The following is a 21,899-nucleotide window of genomic DNA, read 5'->3' on the forward strand; positions in this document are numbered from 1 at the left end:
AAGAAAAATGGTTAATTGATTTTCAACAAAAGTGACAAAGAAATTCAATGATGAAAGAATAGTTTTTTTTTAGCAACTGGTGGTCAAACATTTTGACATTCACATGCAAAACTAAAAAGGAATTGTTTTGCTGTTAATTTATAATTTTATTATGGTCAATTAACATAATTTGTATTATTTTAATTTATTTAAAAATTTCAATGTTTGTTTTTGCTTCATGTATTTTATTTAAAGCTTGTTATTAGAGGCATACTCATTTAGGTTTGTATGTCTTCTTGGTAAAATGACTATTTTATAAATCTGTAAAGTCTACTCTTTCTGAAATTAAAATAGCCACTCTATCTTTGTTTGCATGGTGTATCTTTTCCCATTCTTTTACTTTTTACCTAAGTCCTTATATTTAAACTGGGTTTATTGAGACCCACATGGAGATTTTTTAATCCCATTTGACTACTTTGATCACCGATTACTTTGCTATATGTTTTGTACTTGTTCTACTTTTTTGTTCCCCTGTTCTTTTGGGTAGTTTATTCTACTTTATCTATTGCTTTTTTGTTCTCTCTCTCTCTCTCTCTCTCTCTCTCTCTCTCTCGTTCTAGGGAAAAGTCTCTTAACCTTACTACTACTGATATTTTGAACCAGATAATTCTTTGTTCTGGACAGCTGTCCTGTGCACTGTAGAATGTTTAGCAATAGTTCTGACCTCTCCCCACTAAATGCCAGTTGTATCTCTCCCACAATTATGGCACATAAATTATGTTTCTTAACAGTACCTGCCAAATGAATGGGGAGCTGTTGGAATTCTCTCCAGGATCAGAAGTGCGGGCAAACATCATTAGGTTTCTTAAGTAGTTTTATCTTGTTCTTTTGTTTGGAACATATTCCGTTGTCTCCTCATTTTATTTGGCTTTATGTGTTTGTTTCTATGAATGAGATAAAACAGCTACCTCTCCCGGTCTTGAAGGAGTGACCCCTATGTAGGGGGTCAAGGCACCTTTGACAAGCCAGCTGGAGCTGGAGCAGATAGCAGTCAGGGAGCCCAACAGTGCTCCACACTAGGACTGCCCTGAAAAGATACCCAGAGCTGGAGCAGGCATAGTCAAGGGGTTTCAGGTGCTCCACACGAGGGCCAGACTGGCGGAATGACTGGAGCTGGACTGGCGTTCCTGGGACGTGCTGGGGCCATATTTAGGGAAACTGCTGAAGCTGGTGAGTGTCAGGAGTCTGGGATGCACTGGGGCAGCGTTGGCAAGTCAGCTCAAGTGCCTGGAAAGTGCTCCAGTTCATGGTTTCAGTGTGGTAGGGGAACGTAGAACATAGTGTTTGCCCGCACTTCTGATCCTGGAGAGAATTCCAACAGTTCCCCATTCATTTGGCAGGTACTGTGGGGTTAGTAGATTGGTATCCTTTATGTACAGCCTAAAGTAATTTTTTTTTTTTTTTGCTGTGCCCCAGTGCTGGTGAGTCTTCATGGGCCCCTCAGTGATTTCCCCATCTACTGGAGTACTCAGCATGGGGCTACATCGCCAATAGTTACCTTGTCTCCATCTCTCCTGCCCTTCTCTATGTGGTCCCTCTATCACTTGTTGTGCAGAAGCTGTTTGATCAGCCTCAGTTGTTCTTCAGAAGGAATTCCTTATATGTAGATGTACATTTGCTGTGCCTATGGGAGGAGGTGAATTCAGCATCTTCCTGCCATCAACTTGGACTCTGCCCAAGATATATATTTTTTTTACATTTAGTTTTCAGTAGTTTGATTATAATGTGTCTAGATGTGATTTTCTTTGAGTTTATTCTGTTTTACTTTCATTCAACTTTTTGAATCTTCAAGTCTTTCACCAAAATTTGGGAAGTTTTCAGCCATTGCTTCCCCAAATATCCTATGACCAATTATTTTCAGCATCAATATTTTTGTTATTAGTGTTACATTTTTTTATGTAGTCTCATGCCTCCCTAAAGTTCTATTCAGTTTCTTACAATCTTTTTTCTCTTGTTCTTCAAATTTGGGTAATTTCTATTAATCTTTCTCCAAGTTCACTGACTCCTTTCTCTGTCATCTTTAAGCGCATCCAGTAGAATGTATGTTTCAATAGTTTTGTTCTTTTTAAAAAAATATATATTTTATTGATTTTTTACAGAGAGGAAGGGAGAGGGATAGAGAGTTAGAAACATCGATGAGAGAGAAACATTGACCAGCTGCCTCCTGCACACCCCCTCCTGGGGATGTGCACGCAACCAAAGTACATGCCCTTGACCAGAATCGAACCTGGGACCTTTCAGTCTGCAGGCTGACGCTCTATCCACTGAGCCAAATCAGTTAGGGCAATAGTTTTGTTCTTTTTTAAAAATGTAATGTCTTTGCTAAGAACTTTCATCTTTCCACTTATTTTATTTCATGTGTGTTTGTCTTTACCTCATGGAATTTATTTTAGTATCTGCTTTAAAGCCTTTGCCTTATAATTTCAATATCTATGTCATCTTGGGGTTGGTATCTGTTGATTATCATTTCCCCTGATAATTGGTCACATTCTCCTTGTCCTTTGCTTACGTAATTTTGGGTTGTATCCTAAACTTTTTGAATATTAAATTTTGTAGACATGAATTCTGTTAAAATTTTCTAAGGGATGTTATTATTATTGTTGTTGTTTTATCAGGTAATCAACCCAGTAAGCTACAGACTGTAAGTTTTTATAATCACTTTCTAGACAGCAGGCAAGACATCGGAGTGTGCAGCATCCTCAAACTTGCCAGCAAGTGAGCAGATCCTCTGCACCCCCCAAGGACTGTTGCTGACACCATGGTGGATCCCCAACGCACCTCATCCCCCAGCTTCAGGACCACCTTTACCAACTTCTTGCGCACCCAAAAGGCAGTTCTCCTGATAGCTGAGATTATATTCTGCATAGTGGTTCTGTGCTGCTTCCGGGGCGCAGAATACTACAACCTGTCGGTGGCTGAGTTGGTCCTTGGTATTTTCTTCTTTATCATCTACTCAGGTGGCCTGCAAAACAACATACCCTGGATCAGCTGGCCCTGGTGTGATTTTCTCCGAAGCTTTGTAGCAGCGATTCTCTACCTGATCGCCTCCATTCCTGCCCTTTCTGTGAAAGAAAGTAGCTCTGCAACCATCGAAGGGGTTATGGGCATATTCGCTGTATGCTTCTTTGGCTATGATACGGCTATCTCTTTCCCCTTGAGGCAGTAAAGACATACAGCAACCTCTACTGACCTGCAGATGGCCCAGCATAGTGAATTCCCTTAATTTCTCTCTGCAACCTGCAAATAACTCCTTCATTGAATGAACTCCTCCACCCCTATAACATGTCCAGCCAACTCCTAGCTCCCTATTGAGGTAAAAAATGCCTTTATTGGAATAATTTGTCTTCCATCCTGCCAATCAACCCTCCTGATTGTGGCCACCTTTATGGATGCACCTAAGTCCCCATTGTGCAGTATCCAAAAGGAGACACTAATTCTGCCTGGACTATGCCCCAACCTAAGCCACAAAATGAGTGAGGAAGGCACCTGAGATTTCAGACTCCAGGGTCCAGCTTATAATACCACTCCAAATAACCACCTCTGTGTGGGGGTGGTTCACTGGAGGAAAAAATAAATAATAAACAGATTGTTAGAACCAAAAAAATTACTTTCTGTGGGCAGCAGTTCCAATCTCAGTTCAGTTTTTTAAACCTTATTGATGCTGCTTTGGGTATGTTCAACATGTACATCTCTAAGAGGTTGGTTCAGACCTGGTTGGTGGTTTAACACTTAGTTCAAGTTTCAAAATGTTTGCTGATTTGGTCTGTCCCATGTTTATGAAGCTCAAGGGTAAACTGGGGACTTGTCTTGTTTCTTACACAGTATTGAGCCATCTTCTTCTCCAGCTCACTTCTCTCCTGGATTCCTCCTATACTCTCTGCCCCACAGAGTACCTATTTCTCAGTTTTTCTGTGCAAAATATGAGGTTTCTTTAGAGTTTTAACTTAGCAGCTGTGTACTTGGGGCCTGTTCTTGGGGCAAAGCCATATGAGAAAAAAAGGGAAATAATGGAAAACTCATTTTCAAATATGTTGCTTCTTTAAGTTTTGACTCCAGTCCACAATTGACCTGATTTTTTTTACTTTTAATAGCCTTCAGGTATTGTTTTTGTGTATTTTCTCCAGAGATTTTAGTTGTAATCAGGAGGAGAGATAGCCCATAATAGATATACTCTATCGTGGTCATAATTGGAAGCCATATCTTAATATTCGATGTAAGGAAAATTTTCTAAGGATGTTTATGAAGATATAAAAATTTAACATAATGGAAGACAGAGGTCTTAAAGATCACACAGTTTAATGGAACTCCCTCAGTAGCTGTCTGGGATAGGACTGGGTAAAGAGTGAGTGCTAAGTATAGACAACAACAATCAAGTGTATCCTTAAAATAAATGCCCGAAGTCAGAACTCAAACATTCTAGTTATGCTGAGATATCTCGATGCCCTTTCTCATATTATTCTTCAGCCTTGCACAAATAGCCTTTATTGATGTCTAGGATAATGATTTAGAATGTATGCTACTCCAAGCTCTAAGCAGTCCATAGAGCCCTTTCAGGGCCAAAAGTACTGGGAAGTAGCTGGACTCTCTGGTGCTACTCCTTTTCTTAATTAGCACAGCCCATTTTTGCTTTTCATATTGGATTGTATCATAAGATCTCTTAACAATTAAGATTTACACTGGTAAAAAAAAAAAAATCATAGAAAGCCACTAGCAATCGCCATATGTGATGGTGCCTTCTATCTCTTTTCCTCTGATGCTTGTAAAATAGCTGACATACTCTAGATAGGAAATACTGCGGACCTTTCAGGGATTGCCTGGGGGCCTAGGGAAGGTTCAGAGCAGTAAAAGTGTCACAACAGAGTACATAATGTGTGATTCCATTTCTATGAAATTTTAAAACACATAAACCTAATCTATGGTGATAGAAATCAGAATATTGATTAACCTTAGTGATGGATTTATGGGGAGAGAAGATGAGGAAATATTTGGGGGTATTGAAAGTGTTCTATAATTGATTTGGTTAGTGCTCACATAAGTGTATACATATGTAAAATTCCATTGAGTTGTACACCTAAGATTTGTTCATTTTATTAGATAAAGTTATATCTTTTTTAAAAAAATATCTGTGCCTATGACAATGAATGGGCTATTAAAAAAAAAAAGAAAAAGAGCAGGCCAAATTAAAATGAAAATAAAGTGAAATGAAAACATGCTAGGCAATTCCTCAAGGAAACCAAAAAATTTAAATGCAGTAACTCAAATAAAATCCATTCTGGAGGCTGGATACAGCTTTCTCAATGAAAAACAAACAAACAAATAAATAAAATCAGTGTTTCAGAAGGCAAATTTATTTGAGAAGGTTTTCCAAAATGTAGAAGAACATAGGAAAAAAAGAGAGAGAGACATAAGTAGAACAAAGATGAGATCCTAAGTATTGAGAATAGATGTTCCAAAAGAAGAAAATAAGATCAATGGAGCATAGACAATAAATTAATACAGTATAAGAAAATTTTCCTGAGGTGATATAATACCTGAGTCTTTTAAAAAGTACCCTCTTCCAGAAAAAAAAAAAAGACGAGAGATCCACCAGTAGTATTATCCTAGTATTTTTCAACTTCATAAATACTCAAAAAATCCTACATGAGCTGCACGAGAAAATGTTTCCTATAAAGTAGCAAAAAAAACAGGTTGGTTTTTTACTTTTCCCCAGTAGCACGAAGACTAAAAAATAATGGAGTAAATCCAAAAAGTTTTTAAGGCAAAATTTGTGAATCAAAACTACTATATCTATCCATGTTATCATTGATGTATGAGGACAACAGACATTCTTAGATATTTTCTAGCTCTCACCTAAGTATTCTTCATTTTAAAATTAAGGTTTTACTTTAGACCACTCAAAATGAGTAAAAATTAAAATTCAAGAAAAATTCTCTACAAGGACTGGAAGCAAATATAGAAATTAAACACATAGATGGAGGTTTCTCAAAAAACTAAAAAGTGGAACTGCCTTATAACCCAGTGATTCCACTTCTGGATAAATATCTGAAGAAACACCAAACACTAACTCAAAAGAATATATGCACCCTTATGTTTAATGCAGCATGTTTATAATAGCCAAGCTGTGGAAGCAACCCAATTGCCCATTAATAGATGAGTAGACAAAAAAGTGGTTTTATATATATATATATCTCCTATATAATAAAGAGGTAATATGCAAATTAACCCTCATGCCCTCACAAGCTGGCTGCCTATGACCAGGCCGCAGGGGGGTTAGTGAGGGACAACCAAATGACTGAACAGCAGGCTGCTTGGGGTGACCAGGCTGGCAGAGGGTCTGTGAGGGGTGACCAGGCCAGCAGGGGAGGCAGTTGAGGGTGACCAGGCCAGCAGGGGAGCAGGGGAGGCAGTAAGAGGTGACCAGGCTTGCGGGGGGAGAGCAGGTTAGGGGTGACCAGGCTGGCAGAGGGGAGCAGTTGGGGGCAACCAGGCCGGCAGGGGAGGCAGTAAGAGATGACCAGGCCGGTGGGGGGAGGGGGCAGTTAGGGGCAACCAGGCCAGCAAGGGGGTGCAGTTGGGGGCAATTAGGCCTGCAGGGGGGTCAGTGAGGGGCGACTAGACTGGCAGGGGGCAGTTGGGGGCAACCAGGCCAGCAGGGGGGGCAGTTAGGGGCAACCAAGCTGGCAGAGGGGGCAGTTAGGGGTGATTAGGCAGGAAGGCAGGTGAGTGATTAGGAGCCAGTAGTCCAGGATTGTGAGAGGGATGTCCCGGATTGGAGAGGGTGCAGGCCGGGTTGAGGGGACTACCCCCCATGAATGAATTTTGTGCACCAGGCCTCTAATATATGTATGAATATTATTCAGCCATTAAAAAAAAATGAAATCTTACAATCTGTGACAACGTGGATGGGCCTAGAAGGTATTATGCTAAGTGAAATAAATCAATCATAGAAGCACAAATAGCAGTTCAGTAAAATGGCTGTGTAAAAGATAACTATATCATAATCAACAATACTTCTATCAATAATCATCAAATAATCAAAACAAACTTCCTATACAGTACAGCAATCATGGTTTTAGGATACTCAGAAATAATCACAGTGAGAAATATGTGTGGCCCAGGTGATAAAAATCTACACTGAGTGGCCAGATTATTATGACCACCTGACATTTGTAGGCAAATTAGCCGTACACTGCATTATATAGGATAGGAAAGCCGAAGGCCTGTTTGAACACCTTTGCTATCTGCAGTTACCAAGATAAAATGTCTCCAATTCACACAGGAACACAAGGATTGGACAGTTGAGCATTTGAAAAAAGTCATGTGGTCCAATGAATCACGTTTCCAGTTGCATCATGCAGATGACAGAATGAGAATTTGGCGGAAACAGCATGAAAGCATGTACCCCACATGCATGAGTACAACCCTTCAAGCTGGTGGGGCAGTGTTATGGTTTGGGGCATGTTTTTCTGGCATGATTTGGGCCCTTTAATTCATGTGGAACAACGTCTGAATAGCACAACATACCTAAGTATTGTTGCTGATCAACTTCATCCTATCATGTTGATGGCATATCCCAATGGAGGTGACTTCTTCCAACAAGACAATGTGCCATGCCACGGTGCTCGTATTGTGCAGGAGTGGTTTCAAGAACATGAGGGAGACTTTACCTTGCTTAGGTGGCCCCCACAATCACCAGATCTCAATCCAATTGAGCATTTGTGGGACAAAGTTAAAAGAGCCATCAGGCAACTGGTTCCACAACCATCAAATTTCACAGAACCGGACAGTGCTATTCATCAGGCATGGTGTCAGATTCTTCGAATCACCTTTCAACATCTCGTGGAGTCAATGCCAAGAAGAATCACTGCAGTATTGAAGGCAAAAGGTGGCCCAACAAAGTACTGATGGGGTGGTCATATAATCTGGCCACTCAGTGTATAAAACATTATCATATATATTTTTAAATTTTGAATAAAAGTTACTAATTTTTTATTGGGAAGATGGAATATCATAAAGATTTTATTTACAAATTAAGTTATAAATTTAAAATATTTTTCAGTTTAAATGCCAGTGGAATGGAGAGGAATAGGGAGGTTCTTGAAAAGTTATTCCAAAAAATAATATGTAATGATAACTGATTACAACAGCTTAGGAACTTATTTTAAAAGAAAAGTAACAGACTAGCTGGTGTGGCTCAGTGGTTGAGCATCTACATGTGAACCAGGAGGTTAAGGTTCGATTCCCAGTCAGACCACATGCCCGGGTTGCGGGCTCAATCCCCGGTAGGGGGAATGCAGGAGGCAGCTGATCAATGATTCTCATCATTGATGTTTCCATTTCTCTCTCCCTCTCCCTTCCTCTCTGAAATCAATTACATATGTATGTAATTTTTCTTTCTTAAGAAAAAACAGTGCCCTAACCAGTTTGGCTCAGAGGAGAGTGTCGGACTGCAGACCAAAGGGTTCTGGGTTCGATTCCAGTCAAGGGCACCTACCTCAGTTGTAGACTCCTCCCTGCCAGGCCCTGGTTGGGGCTCATGCAGGAGGCAACCAATTGATGTGTTCACATTGATATTTGTCTCTGTCTTTCCTTCTCTCTTCCACTCTCTCTAAGAATCAATGGAAAAATATCCTTGGCCAAGGTTTCAAAAATGGAACACAAAGCAAAAAAAAAACAACCTCATGAATAAAAATGTTTGTAGTAACACTATTTATAGGATGAACAGAGTAGTAATGGATAAATAAGCTATGATAAACAACTGGGATGAAATATTATGCAGGTATTAAAATTTATGTTTAAGAAAAAAATGATTATTTGATTATGTAAACTGAAAAACAGTATACAAGAACTGTATACACAGCATGTAAAACAATTCTTTACAGAATTAACTGGTGATTATAATGAATCAGGGACATGGAAAGGGAATGGACTGACTATTCTTGGCGGGGAAAGGGGAATGGGAGATGCGGGAAGAGACTGGACAAAAATCGTGCACCTATGGATGAGGACAGTGGGTGGGGAGTGAGGGCGGAGGGTGGGGCGGGAACTGGGAGGAGGGGAGTTATGGGGGCGGGGGAAGAGGAACAAATGTAATCTGAACAATAAAGATTTAATAAAAAAAAAAAAAACTCATGTGGGAAAAAAAAAAAAAAGACTTCCAGTTTCTTTTCAAAAGCCTTTATGTAACCAAACATAACATCAAGTGTCTTGCCAGTTCCTTGTAATTTAAGTCATTCAAATGTTCACAAAATTTGTAAATGGAAGATTATAAGAGAGGGTTTCGCTTGCCAGCAAAAGTTACTGGCATGCCAGAGAAACCAAGATGGCGGCATAGGTAAACACCGGAAATTGCTGCCTCCCACAACAACTTCAAAAATACAATGAAAAGACAAAACGGACATCATCCAGAACTACAGGAAGGCTGGCTGAGTGGAAATTCTACAACTAGAAGGAAAGAGAAAAGCACACTGAGACTCAGAGGAGCTGCGGAAGTAAAGTGCAGAGGTACGGAGGCTCAAGTGCGCGCGCGCGGAAAAGGGCTGGCACCTGAGGACACGGCTGTCTTTTTGAATAGGGAGGGAGTCACAAGCTCCCGACTGCTTGGAACTCTGGTTCTGGGAAGTCTCTGGGGACCCAGGACTCATACGGGGAGAAACTGGACTGTCTGGCAGCAGGCAGAACTCAGAACTTGAGGGTGGCTTTCCCTCAGAGGTCCTTGCAGCAATTACCTGGACACTGAGACATGGGACCCCTTAGGGCAGGGCTGAGGATCAGCCATAGCTGCTTGCTTCGCCCTGTTGATTCCCTGAGACCCCGCCCCACCCAGGCTGCGGCAGAGGCTTTTGCATATGAATGCCCTGGCCCTTTGCAACCTGAAAATTACCTAACAAATTGCAGCTGGGCCAGACAAACCCAGAACTTCCAAGAGAAGGCCCAAGGCCCCATTGCATTGCTTCACAGCAGGGCCTCATCTGGGCACCTCCAAACCCCCAAAAAAGGAAGGGGAATCTGCAGATATCTTCATAGCTCCTGCTGGGTAGCCTCAGGCAGAAGCTAAATTAGCATCTCCTTAGATCCAAGAGCCAGTGTACCCAGTGGTCAGAGCGGGATCATCCACAATACAACTCCTCACATCCATAAGGGACACACTCAGGGGGCAGACTCAGTGAGCACCAAAGCCCCACTGAAGCAAGTCTTGCCCCATAAGGGTATCTTCAGCACAGAAGTTCTCCCACTGTAGACACAGCTGATTCTCACAGCCAATTGGCCTGGAGGTCAATTCATCCCAGTGATAACTACAACAATCAAGGCTTAACTACAACAAGACTGTGCACAAAGCCCACAAAGGGGTGCACCAAGAGTGTCCACCTTAGGTAATTGAGTAGGCTGAGCCACTGGGCCCTATAGGACACCTAGCACACAAAGCCACTCTACCAACACAGGGAAGCATAAAAAATGCGGAGACAAAGAAACAGGTCACAAATGACAGAAATGGAGGAAAGCAAATGACTGGATATAGAGTTCAAAACCACGCTTTTAAGGTTTTTCAAGAACTTTATGGAAACTGCCGATAAATTTAGTGAGACCCTGGAGGATATGAAAAAATTAAGCATATACTGACTGAAATAAAGAATAATATACAGAGATCCAACAGCAGACAAGAGGATCCCAAGGATCAAGTCAAAGATTTGAAATACGAAGAAACAAAAAATACCCAACCGGAAAAGCAAAAAGAAAAAAGAATCCAAAAATATGAAGATAGTGTAAGGAGCCTCTGGGACAACTTCAAGCGTACCAACATCCAAATTATAGGGGTGCCAGAAGAAGAGAGAGGGCAAGATATTGAAAACCTATTTGAAGAAATAATTACAGAAAACTTCCCCTACCTGGTGAAAGAAATAGACTTACAAGTCCAGGAAGCACAGAGAACCCCAAACAAAAGGAATCCAAAGAGGACCACACCAAGACACATCATCATTAAAATGCCAAGAGCAAAAGACAAAGAGAGAATCTTAAAAGCAGCAAGAGAAAGACAGTCAGTTACCTACAAGGGAGTACCCATACAACTGTCAGCTGATTTCTCAACAGAAACTATGCAGGCCAGAAGAGAGTGGCAAGAAATATTCAAAGTGATGAATACCAAGAACCTACAACCAAGATTACTTTATCCAGCAAAGCTATCATTCAGAATTGAAGGTCAGATAAAGAGCTTCACAGATAAGAAAAAGCTAAAGGAGTTCATCACCACCAAACCAGCCTTATATGAAATACTGAAAGGTATTCTTTAAGAAGAGGAAGAAGAAAAAGGTAAAGATACAAATTATGAACAGCAAATACATATCTATCAACAAGTGAATCTACAAATCAAGTGAATAAAAAATCTGATGAACAGAGTAAACTGGTGAATATAATAGAACCAGAGGCATGGAAAGGGAGTGGACTGACAATTCTTGGGGAGAAAGGGGTGTGGGGGTGCAGGAAGAGACTGGACAAAAATGGTACACCTATGGATGAGGACAGTGGGAGGGGTAAGGGCAGAGGGTGGGGTGGGAACTGGGTGGAGGAGAGCTATGGAGGGGGGAAGAGGAACAACTGTAATAATCTAAACAATAAAGATTTAATTAAAAAAATAAATGTAAAACAATTTTTTAAAAAAGTACTGGCTTGCCATGTTTGGCACACGTGCCAAGGGTTGCCCACCCCTGTCCTAGACTATGTACTAGAGCATGTAGAAGTAGTAATGACAAGAATAGAAACAGAAACAAATTTCTATAAATTCAACTAGCGGAGATACTGTCTGCAAACAAAAAAGAGTATGAGGGATTGCTAGATAGGACAAGTTCCCTCTCTCTCCTCCAAAGTTGTGGGGTAGTTGGGAGGGGGGTCAGATCAAGGTGAGAGAGCTTATTCTCTACATCCACAGGTAGGACAAGGTGCTTCTAAGTTGTGTCCTCTCCTTGGGGAGTGGCCCTACTCAGCCTGGGCACAGACCCCTATGGTATTGGGGATCTGCTGACCGGCAGTGGAATGGGATGACCCTGGGCACTTGGCCTTTTTGCGGAAGCAGCAAGGTGGAGCAGCCCATTGTTTTAAATTTAGGAACAGAATACTGCACTGCTAAGTTATGAGCTGGAAGGGAGACAGGTGCAGAGAGACCATACCACCTAGAACCTTATTTTTAGCTGATTGGATCTGAAATGTGGCATGTGAGCCAGCTGTTAAGCCAGATAGCCTGGGCCTGTCCTCTGCCTCTCACAGTCCCACCTGTGTTGGGCATGGAGGGCAAGCCTCGGGTAGGCCGTCTCAGCCCATCTTCTCTAGGAATCCAGAGGCCAGAGGGCTGAGAGAAGTCAGGACCTGTAACAGTAGGAGTTGATTCTGCTTGTGTGGGCCAGGCAGTGCCTCATGTGAGCAGTCCCTCATGGCATCTCTCACTCTCCTTACTTTTCTCTTTTGTTTCATTACAATCTGTGTCTGAAGCTATTTCCTGTTGTCACTTTCAGTCTTGAGCTATTATTTCCAAACTAGGGACAAGGAGTGAAGGAGCCACGGTCTGTGAAAGATGCAAAATGTGGGTTATATAGACTCCAGGTGGTCTGCTCATCAAGGCTCGTCCCAGCACCTACTGGGCAGTGGATTTGGGGACAAAGAGGTTGTGAGTGGTACTTTCTCCTTTTATCCTCATTTTCAGAAGGGCTTTAATCTCTGAATTGCAGCTATGTAGATGGCAACTAGGGGATGATGTCAAACAGGATGTCTGATCATAGAGGGCCTTGTGCTGTGTGGGCCTGAACAGCGTGGCCTCACATGTTTGGCATTACCTTCCTCCTGTGTGTATGTGCATGGGTGTACACACACACACACACACACACACACACACACACACACAGGGTTTGTTTTCCCTGGGAGTACATCCTGCCATCACGGGGGTGGGAGGGCTTTTCTGTGGGGCACTATCCTAAGAGAGTGAATGCAGAGGGCCGTGTCAGGACTTCCTCCTGAGCTGTCCTCCCTCCCCAAGCCAAGGTGCCTTATGAGGGATAGCTCTTCACTGGACCACATGACAAACATCACTGTGCTTGAGAAAACATGGGACACTGACATTGAAATGAAAACATTGTGTAGAAGTGTCATTCTGGCATCTCTTTGGGATTGCTGTGCTTCATCCACTGGGTTCACCCTTTCTGCATGGTCACTTCCTGCCCAGATCCTACCTATCCTTCAAAGTCCTGGATAGAATTAGCAGCTCAATACGTGATTCCTGAATAAAAACCATAGCTTGGTGGCCTAGCTCATAAGTGAAGATTCAAATATCACAGCACCTCTCCCCTTCTCTTCCTTGCTGGCATCTTTGTCCTTAGGGAGGCTGTCACTCTAGTCCACTTTGTTCACTAGATCCTCACTGTAGTGAGTTTATGAGTGGCAGGGTCTCCATCTCCTTGATTTCCCCCCTGCTTCTGTGACACCTCTTATGGCACATTAGAGGCCTGGTGCACAGATTCGTGCACTGGGCTGGGGGGTGGGGGTGTCCCTCAGCCCGGCCTGTGCCCTCTCACAGTCCAGAACCCCTCGGGAGATGTCCACCTGCTGGCTTAGGCCCCATCCCCCTGGCAGTCAGACATCCCTCTTGCAGTCCGAGGCTCTCACAGTCTGGGACTCCTCATTTCTTACCGCCGCCCCCCTGCAGTGGAGGCAGGAGAGGCTCCCACCACTGCCACTGCACTTGCTAGCCATGAGCCCGGCTTCTGGCTGAGCAGCGCTTCCCCTGTGGGAGCACACTGACCACCAGGGGGCAGCTCCTGCACTGAGTGTCTGCCCCTGGTGGTCAGTACACATCATAGCAACCGGTTGTTCCACTGTTTGGTCAATTAGCATATTAGGGTTTTATTATATAGGATGCCTCCTGTTAGAGTAGTGCTCTCTTTATACACTCTTGTTCTCAGGAATCCTAGAACCTATGGGACTCCAAGACTTTCATAAGTCAGGCAGCCAGAGAATTTCACTCCTCTAACTGAAAGATGTATTCTCTCCATGTTCAGCAGGAAGCAGTTACAGAAGTCTGAACCTTATCCCTATTCCTCAAGAACGCAGAGTGAAAAATCTCATGGATAATTGTTAGATAGGACAAGGATCTCAAGGTCTGGGCCATTCTTACTAAATGCTATTCTTGCTAAATGTTAAAATGCAGCACAATATTTTGTAGACCAACTGTAACCAGTATGAGCTAGATAGGAACCCAACCCATTAAGTATAACTAACTGAAATCAACATGTAATTAATCAAAGAGTATATATAAGCAATGGCTAAACCTCCTTTTTTGGAAGGCAGAGCTTGGATATGAATCCTGTCTCCTGTACTTGCTGCAAGTAAATAAAACTATCAAATAAATAAATAAATAAATAAAACTATCTTGCAATATCTACATTTCATTCTTTTTAAAAATATATATTTTTATTGATTTGAGAGAGGAAGGGAATGGGGAGAGGGAGAGAGAGATGAAACATCAATGATGAGAGAGAATTATCGATCGGCTGCCTCCTGCACACCCGACACTGGAGATTGAGCCCATGACCCAAGCATGTGCCCTGACTGGGAACTGAACCGTGACCTCCTGGTTCATACGTCGATGCTCAACCACTGAGACATGCCAGCTGGACCCACATCTGATTCTTTTTTTTTGGAGGGGGGGTACTCATTCTTAAATAGAGTACCCCAAGCAGCGAACCCCTTGAGTAACAGAATCAATGCCTCTCTTCCAGTTACAGAGATTTTAGGGAAAATGTTATCTTTTAGGAGGTGTTTGAGTGATGAAAGGGTGGGAGAAATGGTGAAATGTCAGAAACAGACATTTTTCTGTTTCCAGGTGTTTGCTGTGGAAGTCCTAAAGCTGGGACTGAAATAGGTGATACAAGTTGTAATGAATTTAAAAAAAAAAAAGAGAAGTAGATAATGGGTGAACAGCCACTGCCAAAAAAGGCAATTCACCAGTTTAAGGGCCCTAAAGAGGAAGATGTAAGAACCTAAAAAGCAATAGGTCAGAAAGCACACTTAGCCTTGGGACTCAGTGGAGTGGTGCTGGGTAGGAGGGGAAAACTTGGATAGGAGGCTGTTGCAAAAAATGAGAGAGTATGTGACCAACTATGTGTATCTGTTATCATGTCCTTGATCTGTGCTTCTCTTTCTTACTGTGATCATACACCCATCATCTCAAGGGGGGGGGGGGGGGGGTCCACAAACATAATAGTCCACACCCTTGGAATAAATTTTAATATCAATCATTTGCATGCTTGGTTATGTTAGTGTGGTAACAATAGGGTCCCCGAGATGATAATGGCATAGAGCAGGGAAGTAGTTGTTTTACAGAAAGCTGTTTCTCTATTCTGTTTTTAGGGTCAATGCAAGTATTTTTGCAGTTAAATGGAACAGCAACTTCTAAGAAATAAAAAACAGATGTTAGAGGAAGGCGTTCCAGGCTGAGTCAGAAGTCCTTAAGGGTACTCTGTGTTCACAGCTTGCCCTACACTTTTCCTTGCTATAATATTGATAGATGCCCACAATCCCAGCTCTCCCTGAGTGGCACCAAGGCTGTAGCAGATCTAAAAATGTCATAACACACTGACTCTCAAGCTTGAATGCCCTTCGAAAGAGGTACTCCTACGTAAAGGAACATATTCCACTCGATTTATTTTGATTGGCTGCCTCCAATAAAGAAAAATAAGTACATATACCTTACTTTGGGGTAAATATTAATCATATAAAACCAACCTCTTAAACCAGAAATGAACCTAAAATTTCACAACTTTCTGTTTACTAACATTGTTTAGAATCAAGTAAAATTGTTCTACATTTTAAAAAATTTAATGCCTTTTTGGAATGTTATATTAAAAATAACAAGCATCTTAGTTTCTTGGAAATATTAACTAAAGTTTCTATAGAAAATTAGCCATATTACATTCTTAACACATCTGTGGTGTGCATTTTTGAAATTACAGGCAATTTATGGCACTAAATTATTATAATTGATATGCAAGTTACAGTATGTACCTAAATTTTTGGTATGTTTTTTAAACAGAATAGACATGAGTATGCATGCATTAAATTGAAAAAATATTTTAAAAAACAGGTAAAATGTTTATATGGGAATATGATAACTATAATAATTTGAAAATCTGGAAGCATTCCTTAATTTGTTTAAAAAGATTGACATTTCTTTTGTTGAAGTGAAGACAGTAAATATGAGTTAATTTGTCATTCCTTTATAATGCTCCATTGTGGACAGCTTTTTTCTATAGTGGTATTAAAAAGTATAACAGGTACTCCAAATATATCTCTATATATAAAAGGCTAATATGCAAAGTGTCCCCTTGGGAGTTCGACCGGGAGACTGGGAGTTCGCTTGCTCGCTATGATGTGTGCTGACCATCAGGGGGCAGTGCGGAACATGGCAGGCAACCAGCGACGGTGGCGGGGCACTGAGGGAGTGAGGGTAGGAGGTGGGGAGGCAGGGAGAGGGGGAGGCAGGGAACCTGATCATCCCTGATCAGCCCTGATCGCTGGACAGGCCTAGGGATCCTACCCGTGCATGAATTTTGTGCACCGGGCCTCTAGTCTATATAATAAAAGCTTAAGTGACTGTTACGGTGGAATGACCAGAACAACCGGTGGCTATGATGCACACTGACCTCCAGGGGGAAGATGCTCAATGCAGGAGCTGTCCCCTGGTGGTCAGTGCGCTCCCACAGGGGGAGCACTGCTCAGCCAAAAGCTGGGCTCAAGGCTGGTGAGTGCAGCGGTGGTGGTGGGAGCCTCTCCTGCCTCTGCAGCAGTGCTAAGGAGCAGTGAGCTGAGCAGTAAGGAGCAGCAAGCAGGCGGGTGATAAGGAGTGAGGGGTCCCAGACTGCAAGAGGGCGCAGGCTGGGCTGAGAGACCCCCCAACCCCAGTGCACTGGGCCTCTAGTATCTCTCTATATACTTAACTATCAATAATTCTTTTCATAAAATTCAACTGCTTTGGTTATCTTTTGCTAAGAAAGTACCCCAAAAGTTACTAGCTCAAAGGAGCAACCATTTTATTATTTTTTCATTAATGCTGTGTGGGCAGTGCTTGGAGGGATTAACTTGTTTCTGCTCCACATGGTGTCATCCGGGGTGTTTCAAATGGCTAGGGGCTGCTGGAATGAATGGCACAACTTGGGTCATAAATCTGGAGTCTCTGTTTCCAGGGTCTCCTGGATTCCTCAGTTGTCTTTTCTGTGACCACTTCATGTGGTTAGTTAGCTTGGGCTTCCTCACACCAAGTGATCTTAGTTTAGTTGGACTTCCCAGAGCACTGAACTGTTAGTTTCCAGGCAAACTTTCAAAGTTTAGGCCTGACACAGGCACAGTGCCATTTTTACTGCATTTATTGGTTAAAGCAGGTCATTAGGCCCTAGCCCAGATTCAGTGGAGAGAGTTCCACAGGCCCTGAATACTGGAAGACATGGTTCATTGGGGGCCATCTTTGGAGGTTAGCTACCACATCAATGTTTATGAAAGAAATTCCATAAACATTAAACTGACTCTATTTCCTACCAAATAACCAAAAGCAAAGGAATGCTCAACGTAATTGTCTTTCACTATACACAAGTCTACACTCAAATCCTTCTGATGTTTTTCCATGATCTCTCCCAAATTTGTCTCATTCAAATTCTTTCAGCACTGCAGTCTCTTCATTAGGTCCTAGAATGAGTCTCATCTAAATTATACATTTCCAGATGTCTGAATTCCCAAAACCAGAAAAATTAAGGTATGACTAACTTAATTTATATATTTGTATAGAGTTGTTAACTTGGTAATTTTTAAATTTGTAATTAAGAATAATTAAAACTGTACCATTTACTATTACTCTTGCTTCTTAAAGGAAAGTACATTGAATTTTTTAGCACCGGCTTCTCTCTGGCACCCAGGACCTGGGCTTCCCTCGCAGCCCCGGCTTCGTCTGGAAGGACATCCAGTCTAATTAGCATACTATGCTTTTATTATTATAGATTCTTCTTATTTGGGTTCAGGTAAGGAAAACTCCATCAATAACTGACACTGGTTCTTGGACCTAGTATTTGGGAAGCTCTAGTCAAGCCACTGTTGCTGAACATTGTCAAGGTCCTTTTTATTCTGAATCATGCTAAAAGCATTTGACACCCTTCCCTAGGGAATGTAATCATACCGATCAAATTGCAAACTTTATAATTCCTCTTTTACATGGAATCATTAAAATCTGTGCTAATGTAAATAATACAATTATGAAATACATGGTATTGTATTAGGATTGGATAGTGTTAGCATACTCAGCAGCTACGAATGAGGACTCTGGAGTCAGACTGCCTCTGTTCCAATCTCAGTTGTCATAACCTTGAGCAAAAACCTTTAGCCTAATTAAGTCCAACCTTGCTGCACCTCAGTTTCCCCATCTATGATGTAAGTATAATCATAGCTGAGTTCTTTTAAAGTTTTAATAAATACTATGTATAAAATTCAGGGATTAGTGCCCAGCACATGATAAGCACTCAGTATATATAATTAATATTTTATTATATTTATACATAATATCAGGATTTTGCATTTGACTTAGGATCTTAATATATATTTTAAGGGTAATCTCAAATATCCACAATACTTTTGAAGAAATTAGTCACAATTAGACAGAATTTTAAAGTTGGAAGGAACTTTAATGTCATATGATTCTATCCTGTATAGCTGAGGACTTTATTCAGAAATTACAAAACATTGATAGAGTCCATCTATCTTATGGTATAAGACAACTAGTGTGGGTTACAATCATCAGTCTAACCTTATAGATAAGTAAAATATATAGACTCCACAGATATTTCTAGCAGCTTTGTCAGGTTGGTTTTCAGTCCCACTTATATTTATCAGTGCCACTCATAGATGAACTACTTGCACTTTATCATATATGTCCAAATAGAAAGCAACGTAATGCTCATAGTCTCTGCAAAACAACAAAATTCCTAAAAATACCTAAAAATGGTAAAAAGGACAAGCAGTGTTTAAGAAATTTTAGGGCAACTGCCAGATTTATTTTAAGCCCTACGCTTAAAAATAAATATAATTCACATGACTGGCTTAAAATATCAGAGCCAAGAAAAGTCACTGCAAAAGTATTTAATGAAATACCTGTATTTGTTTAATGGTTGTCTTTGATATGATTCTTGTGAACTTACTTCCTATCTTGATTTATACAGTGGATTTTATATCTAAATATTTCTTGTATATAATAAAATGAAAACAGAATAGTCATTTTTCAAACGATATATATAACATTTTCTTAAACTCTGACTCACGTCATAAAGTTGTTGGACTAGTCAGATGCTGTCCAATGCTTTTTGTGCAGAAAGAAAATTGGTTCATCTGTAGCATTAAGTAAAACATCCACGTTTTCTATTTGACCTAAAGCTAAAAACTAAGATTGATTAAAAATAGAGGTAGATTTCCTACTGAAAGCAGCGAAGAACTTTATCAGCTGATTGAGTAACAAGCCTTTCACCCTCACACCACAGTCAATGTAGCAACTCAATTAGGGAGGAAATGCCTATTGTTTTGATGTTCTAATAAGCTCTGCTAAAATCACAATTCTGTTTCACTGAACGTTTTGAACTCGAAACGGGAGGATTTCACAGCAAGAAGAGAAATACAATGGGAGTGTTAATGGTGTGGGAGAACTAGTATAAAATAACTTTAATGGTTTTTTTTTTCTGAGATTATTTCCCGTTTTTAAAAATAATAAATTGAGCTTGACTTCCATTGACTCTCTTTCCTGTTGTCAATATTTTAATGCTCCCCTGACACACACGTTCGGCTTAGGAGGACTGAGCACTAATTTGCTTGGTAATTTTCCCACCGACTTCTAGGCTGGTGAAACGTTGTGGAGTTCACGGAGGGCTCCCAAACCAAACCCCGCTGGTGCTAAACTGCTGGGGCCTGCCGGCGAACAAGCATCTTGCCTTAAAAACAAAAATAAATTAAAAAAAAAACCACCACCAAAAAAAAAAAAAAAAGGAAAACAAAACCCCAAAGCCCTATCTCCAAAATAACAGTAAGCATCCTTTCTTTCTGGTCAGAACTCTCCGGACGATGGCAGCCGGGAGGAAGCAGAGCTGGGGCAGCGGCCAGGACCCGGCCCGAGGCTGCGAGGTCCGCCCCGCCCCGCCCCGCCCTCCACAGCCGCCCTGGAGCCCTGCGTGGCTCCTCACAGCCGGCCAAAGCCGGGGCTGTGCCGGCCGCCGCGCCCTGTCGGCTGCTCCGGGTGGCCAGCCGCCCGGGGCGGTCCGCAAAGCCCCGGGCGCGCCCCGCCTTCCGCCCCGCCCAGTCCGGCTCTGTGGAGGCGCCGGCGTGCGCGCGCGCGCTGGGCCCCGCCGGTTCCCCTTCCGAGCGTCCGCGCCCCGCATGCGCAGTCCGCGCCGGCGGTCTCCGTTTGTTTAAACAGGAAGACGGACATATTAGTCCCTCACGGCCCCCCTCGCCCCACCCCCCGGGCTTTCGCCTTCGCCACTTGCCCTTTCCCCAGCCCGGGCCACAGCGCCTCCCAGAAGCTCCCCCATCAGCCGTCCCCAGGACCCGACGCTCGCCTTCCTCACCGCCCGCTCTCCAGCCTTCCCAAGTCTCCATCGGGCGCCGACCTCGCCCTGCCTGCCCCGCTGGACACCGCGGCAGACGCCCCAGAAGCGACGGGACGAAAGAGGAAAGTGAGGCTATCCCGCGAGGACCCGCTCTCGGCCGACACGGGTCAGGGCGGCGGACCGGGCCAAGCGGCGCTGGGGATGCGGGGCCAGCCCGCCTACGACGCTTGAGCGCGGAGCGGGCCCGCCCGTGGCCCCGGCGGCGGCGGTAGCAGCTGGCACAGCTCCGCACCCACCCTCGCCTGCGCCTTTCCTCTTTTCCCTCCCCTGCTGCCCGGAGGAGCCTCCACCCTGCCTCTCCGTCTCGCCCCCCTCCTGCCCATCTCGGGACGGGGAGCCCTCCATGGCGCCGGCGGCTCGGGCCCGCTAGGCTGAAGCACCTCGCGGGAGCGACGCGGCCGGTGGCGACGGCACTGTCGGCTGTGGTGAGGGGCTGCCGGGTGGGATGCGACTTTGGGCGTCCGAGCGGCTGTGGGTCGCACTTGCCCCGGGCCCGGGGTCTGGCGAGCGGAGATCCCCTCAGTGAGGGGGAGGAGGAGGGGGAACTGGGCGCACCTGGGGACCCTGAGGTTCCGGCTCCTGCGCCCCGCGGCCGCGAACCCACCCACGGAGGAAGTTGCTTGAAATTGCTTTCCGCTGCTGGTGCCGGTGCCGGGGTATTGTCACAGCAGCAGCAGCAACATGTCGACTGGGGACAGTTTTGAGACGCGGTTTGAAAAAATCGACAACCTGCTGCGGGATCCCAAGTCGGAAGTGAATTCTGATTGTTTGCTGGTGAGTAGCACGGTCCTCTTTGGCTTGTCTGGGATGATTGCGTTTGCCTTCCTCTGGCTTTCAGGCTAGTGATCTGCAAAAGAAGGTGACGGGCTATCCGTAATCTTGGAAACACAGCAAAGTCTGGTGTTTTGCCCCCGAAGAATCTTGGAGCACCTCTGAGGTCTCATGCTGTGTGGCCCTGTTTGTCACTGGACTGACCGTACTAACTCCGCTCTGAACTCTTAGCTCTGGCTCAGTTCAGCATTACACAAAAGATACTCATAAACCTCTATTGCAGGCAGCATATAAAAAGTTAACCACGTCCAAGTTATTACTACGTAGACGGTTTGTTGCATGGCGATCTTAGTTATATTAATCTTTCTGATCGGTTTGACAGTATCATCGGAAAGATGATTTAGCTCCTGAGTTAGT

General features: G+C 43.2%; 2 protein-coding genes across 3 annotated transcripts in view; both read left to right on the plus strand.

Moving 5' to 3' along the window:
• Positions 1-2,797: 2,797 nt before the first annotated feature.
• Positions 2,798-3,249, plus strand: PLP2 (proteolipid protein 2). Its single transcript, XM_070419510.1, is given in 2 exon segments — positions 2,798-3,224; positions 3,227-3,249. Coding segments are annotated over 2 exon segments (450 nt in total).
• A 17,843-nt stretch (positions 3,250-21,092) lies between these two features.
• ROCK1 (Rho associated coiled-coil containing protein kinase 1) overlaps positions 21,093-21,899 on the plus strand; it is a 137,961-nt gene continuing 137,154 nt past the window's right edge. The window contains exon 1 of one of the 2 annotated variants that reach the window (XM_070420534.1): positions 21,093-21,485. In XM_070420534.1, the coding sequence (XP_070276635.1) occupies positions 21,393-21,485 (93 nt within the window). In that variant the 5' untranslated portion in view covers positions 21,093-21,392. The remainder of the gene's footprint in view (positions 21,486-21,899) is intronic. The other variant, XR_011472175.1, reaches the window with a different exon arrangement.

The sequence above is a fragment of the Myotis yumanensis genome, unplaced genomic scaffold, assembly GCF_028538775.1.
Source record: "Myotis yumanensis isolate MYYU_CA2020_CCGP unplaced genomic scaffold, mMyoYum1.0.hap1 SCAF_7, whole genome shotgun sequence".
Taxonomy (NCBI): domain Eukaryota; kingdom Metazoa; phylum Chordata; class Mammalia; order Chiroptera; family Vespertilionidae; genus Myotis; species Myotis yumanensis.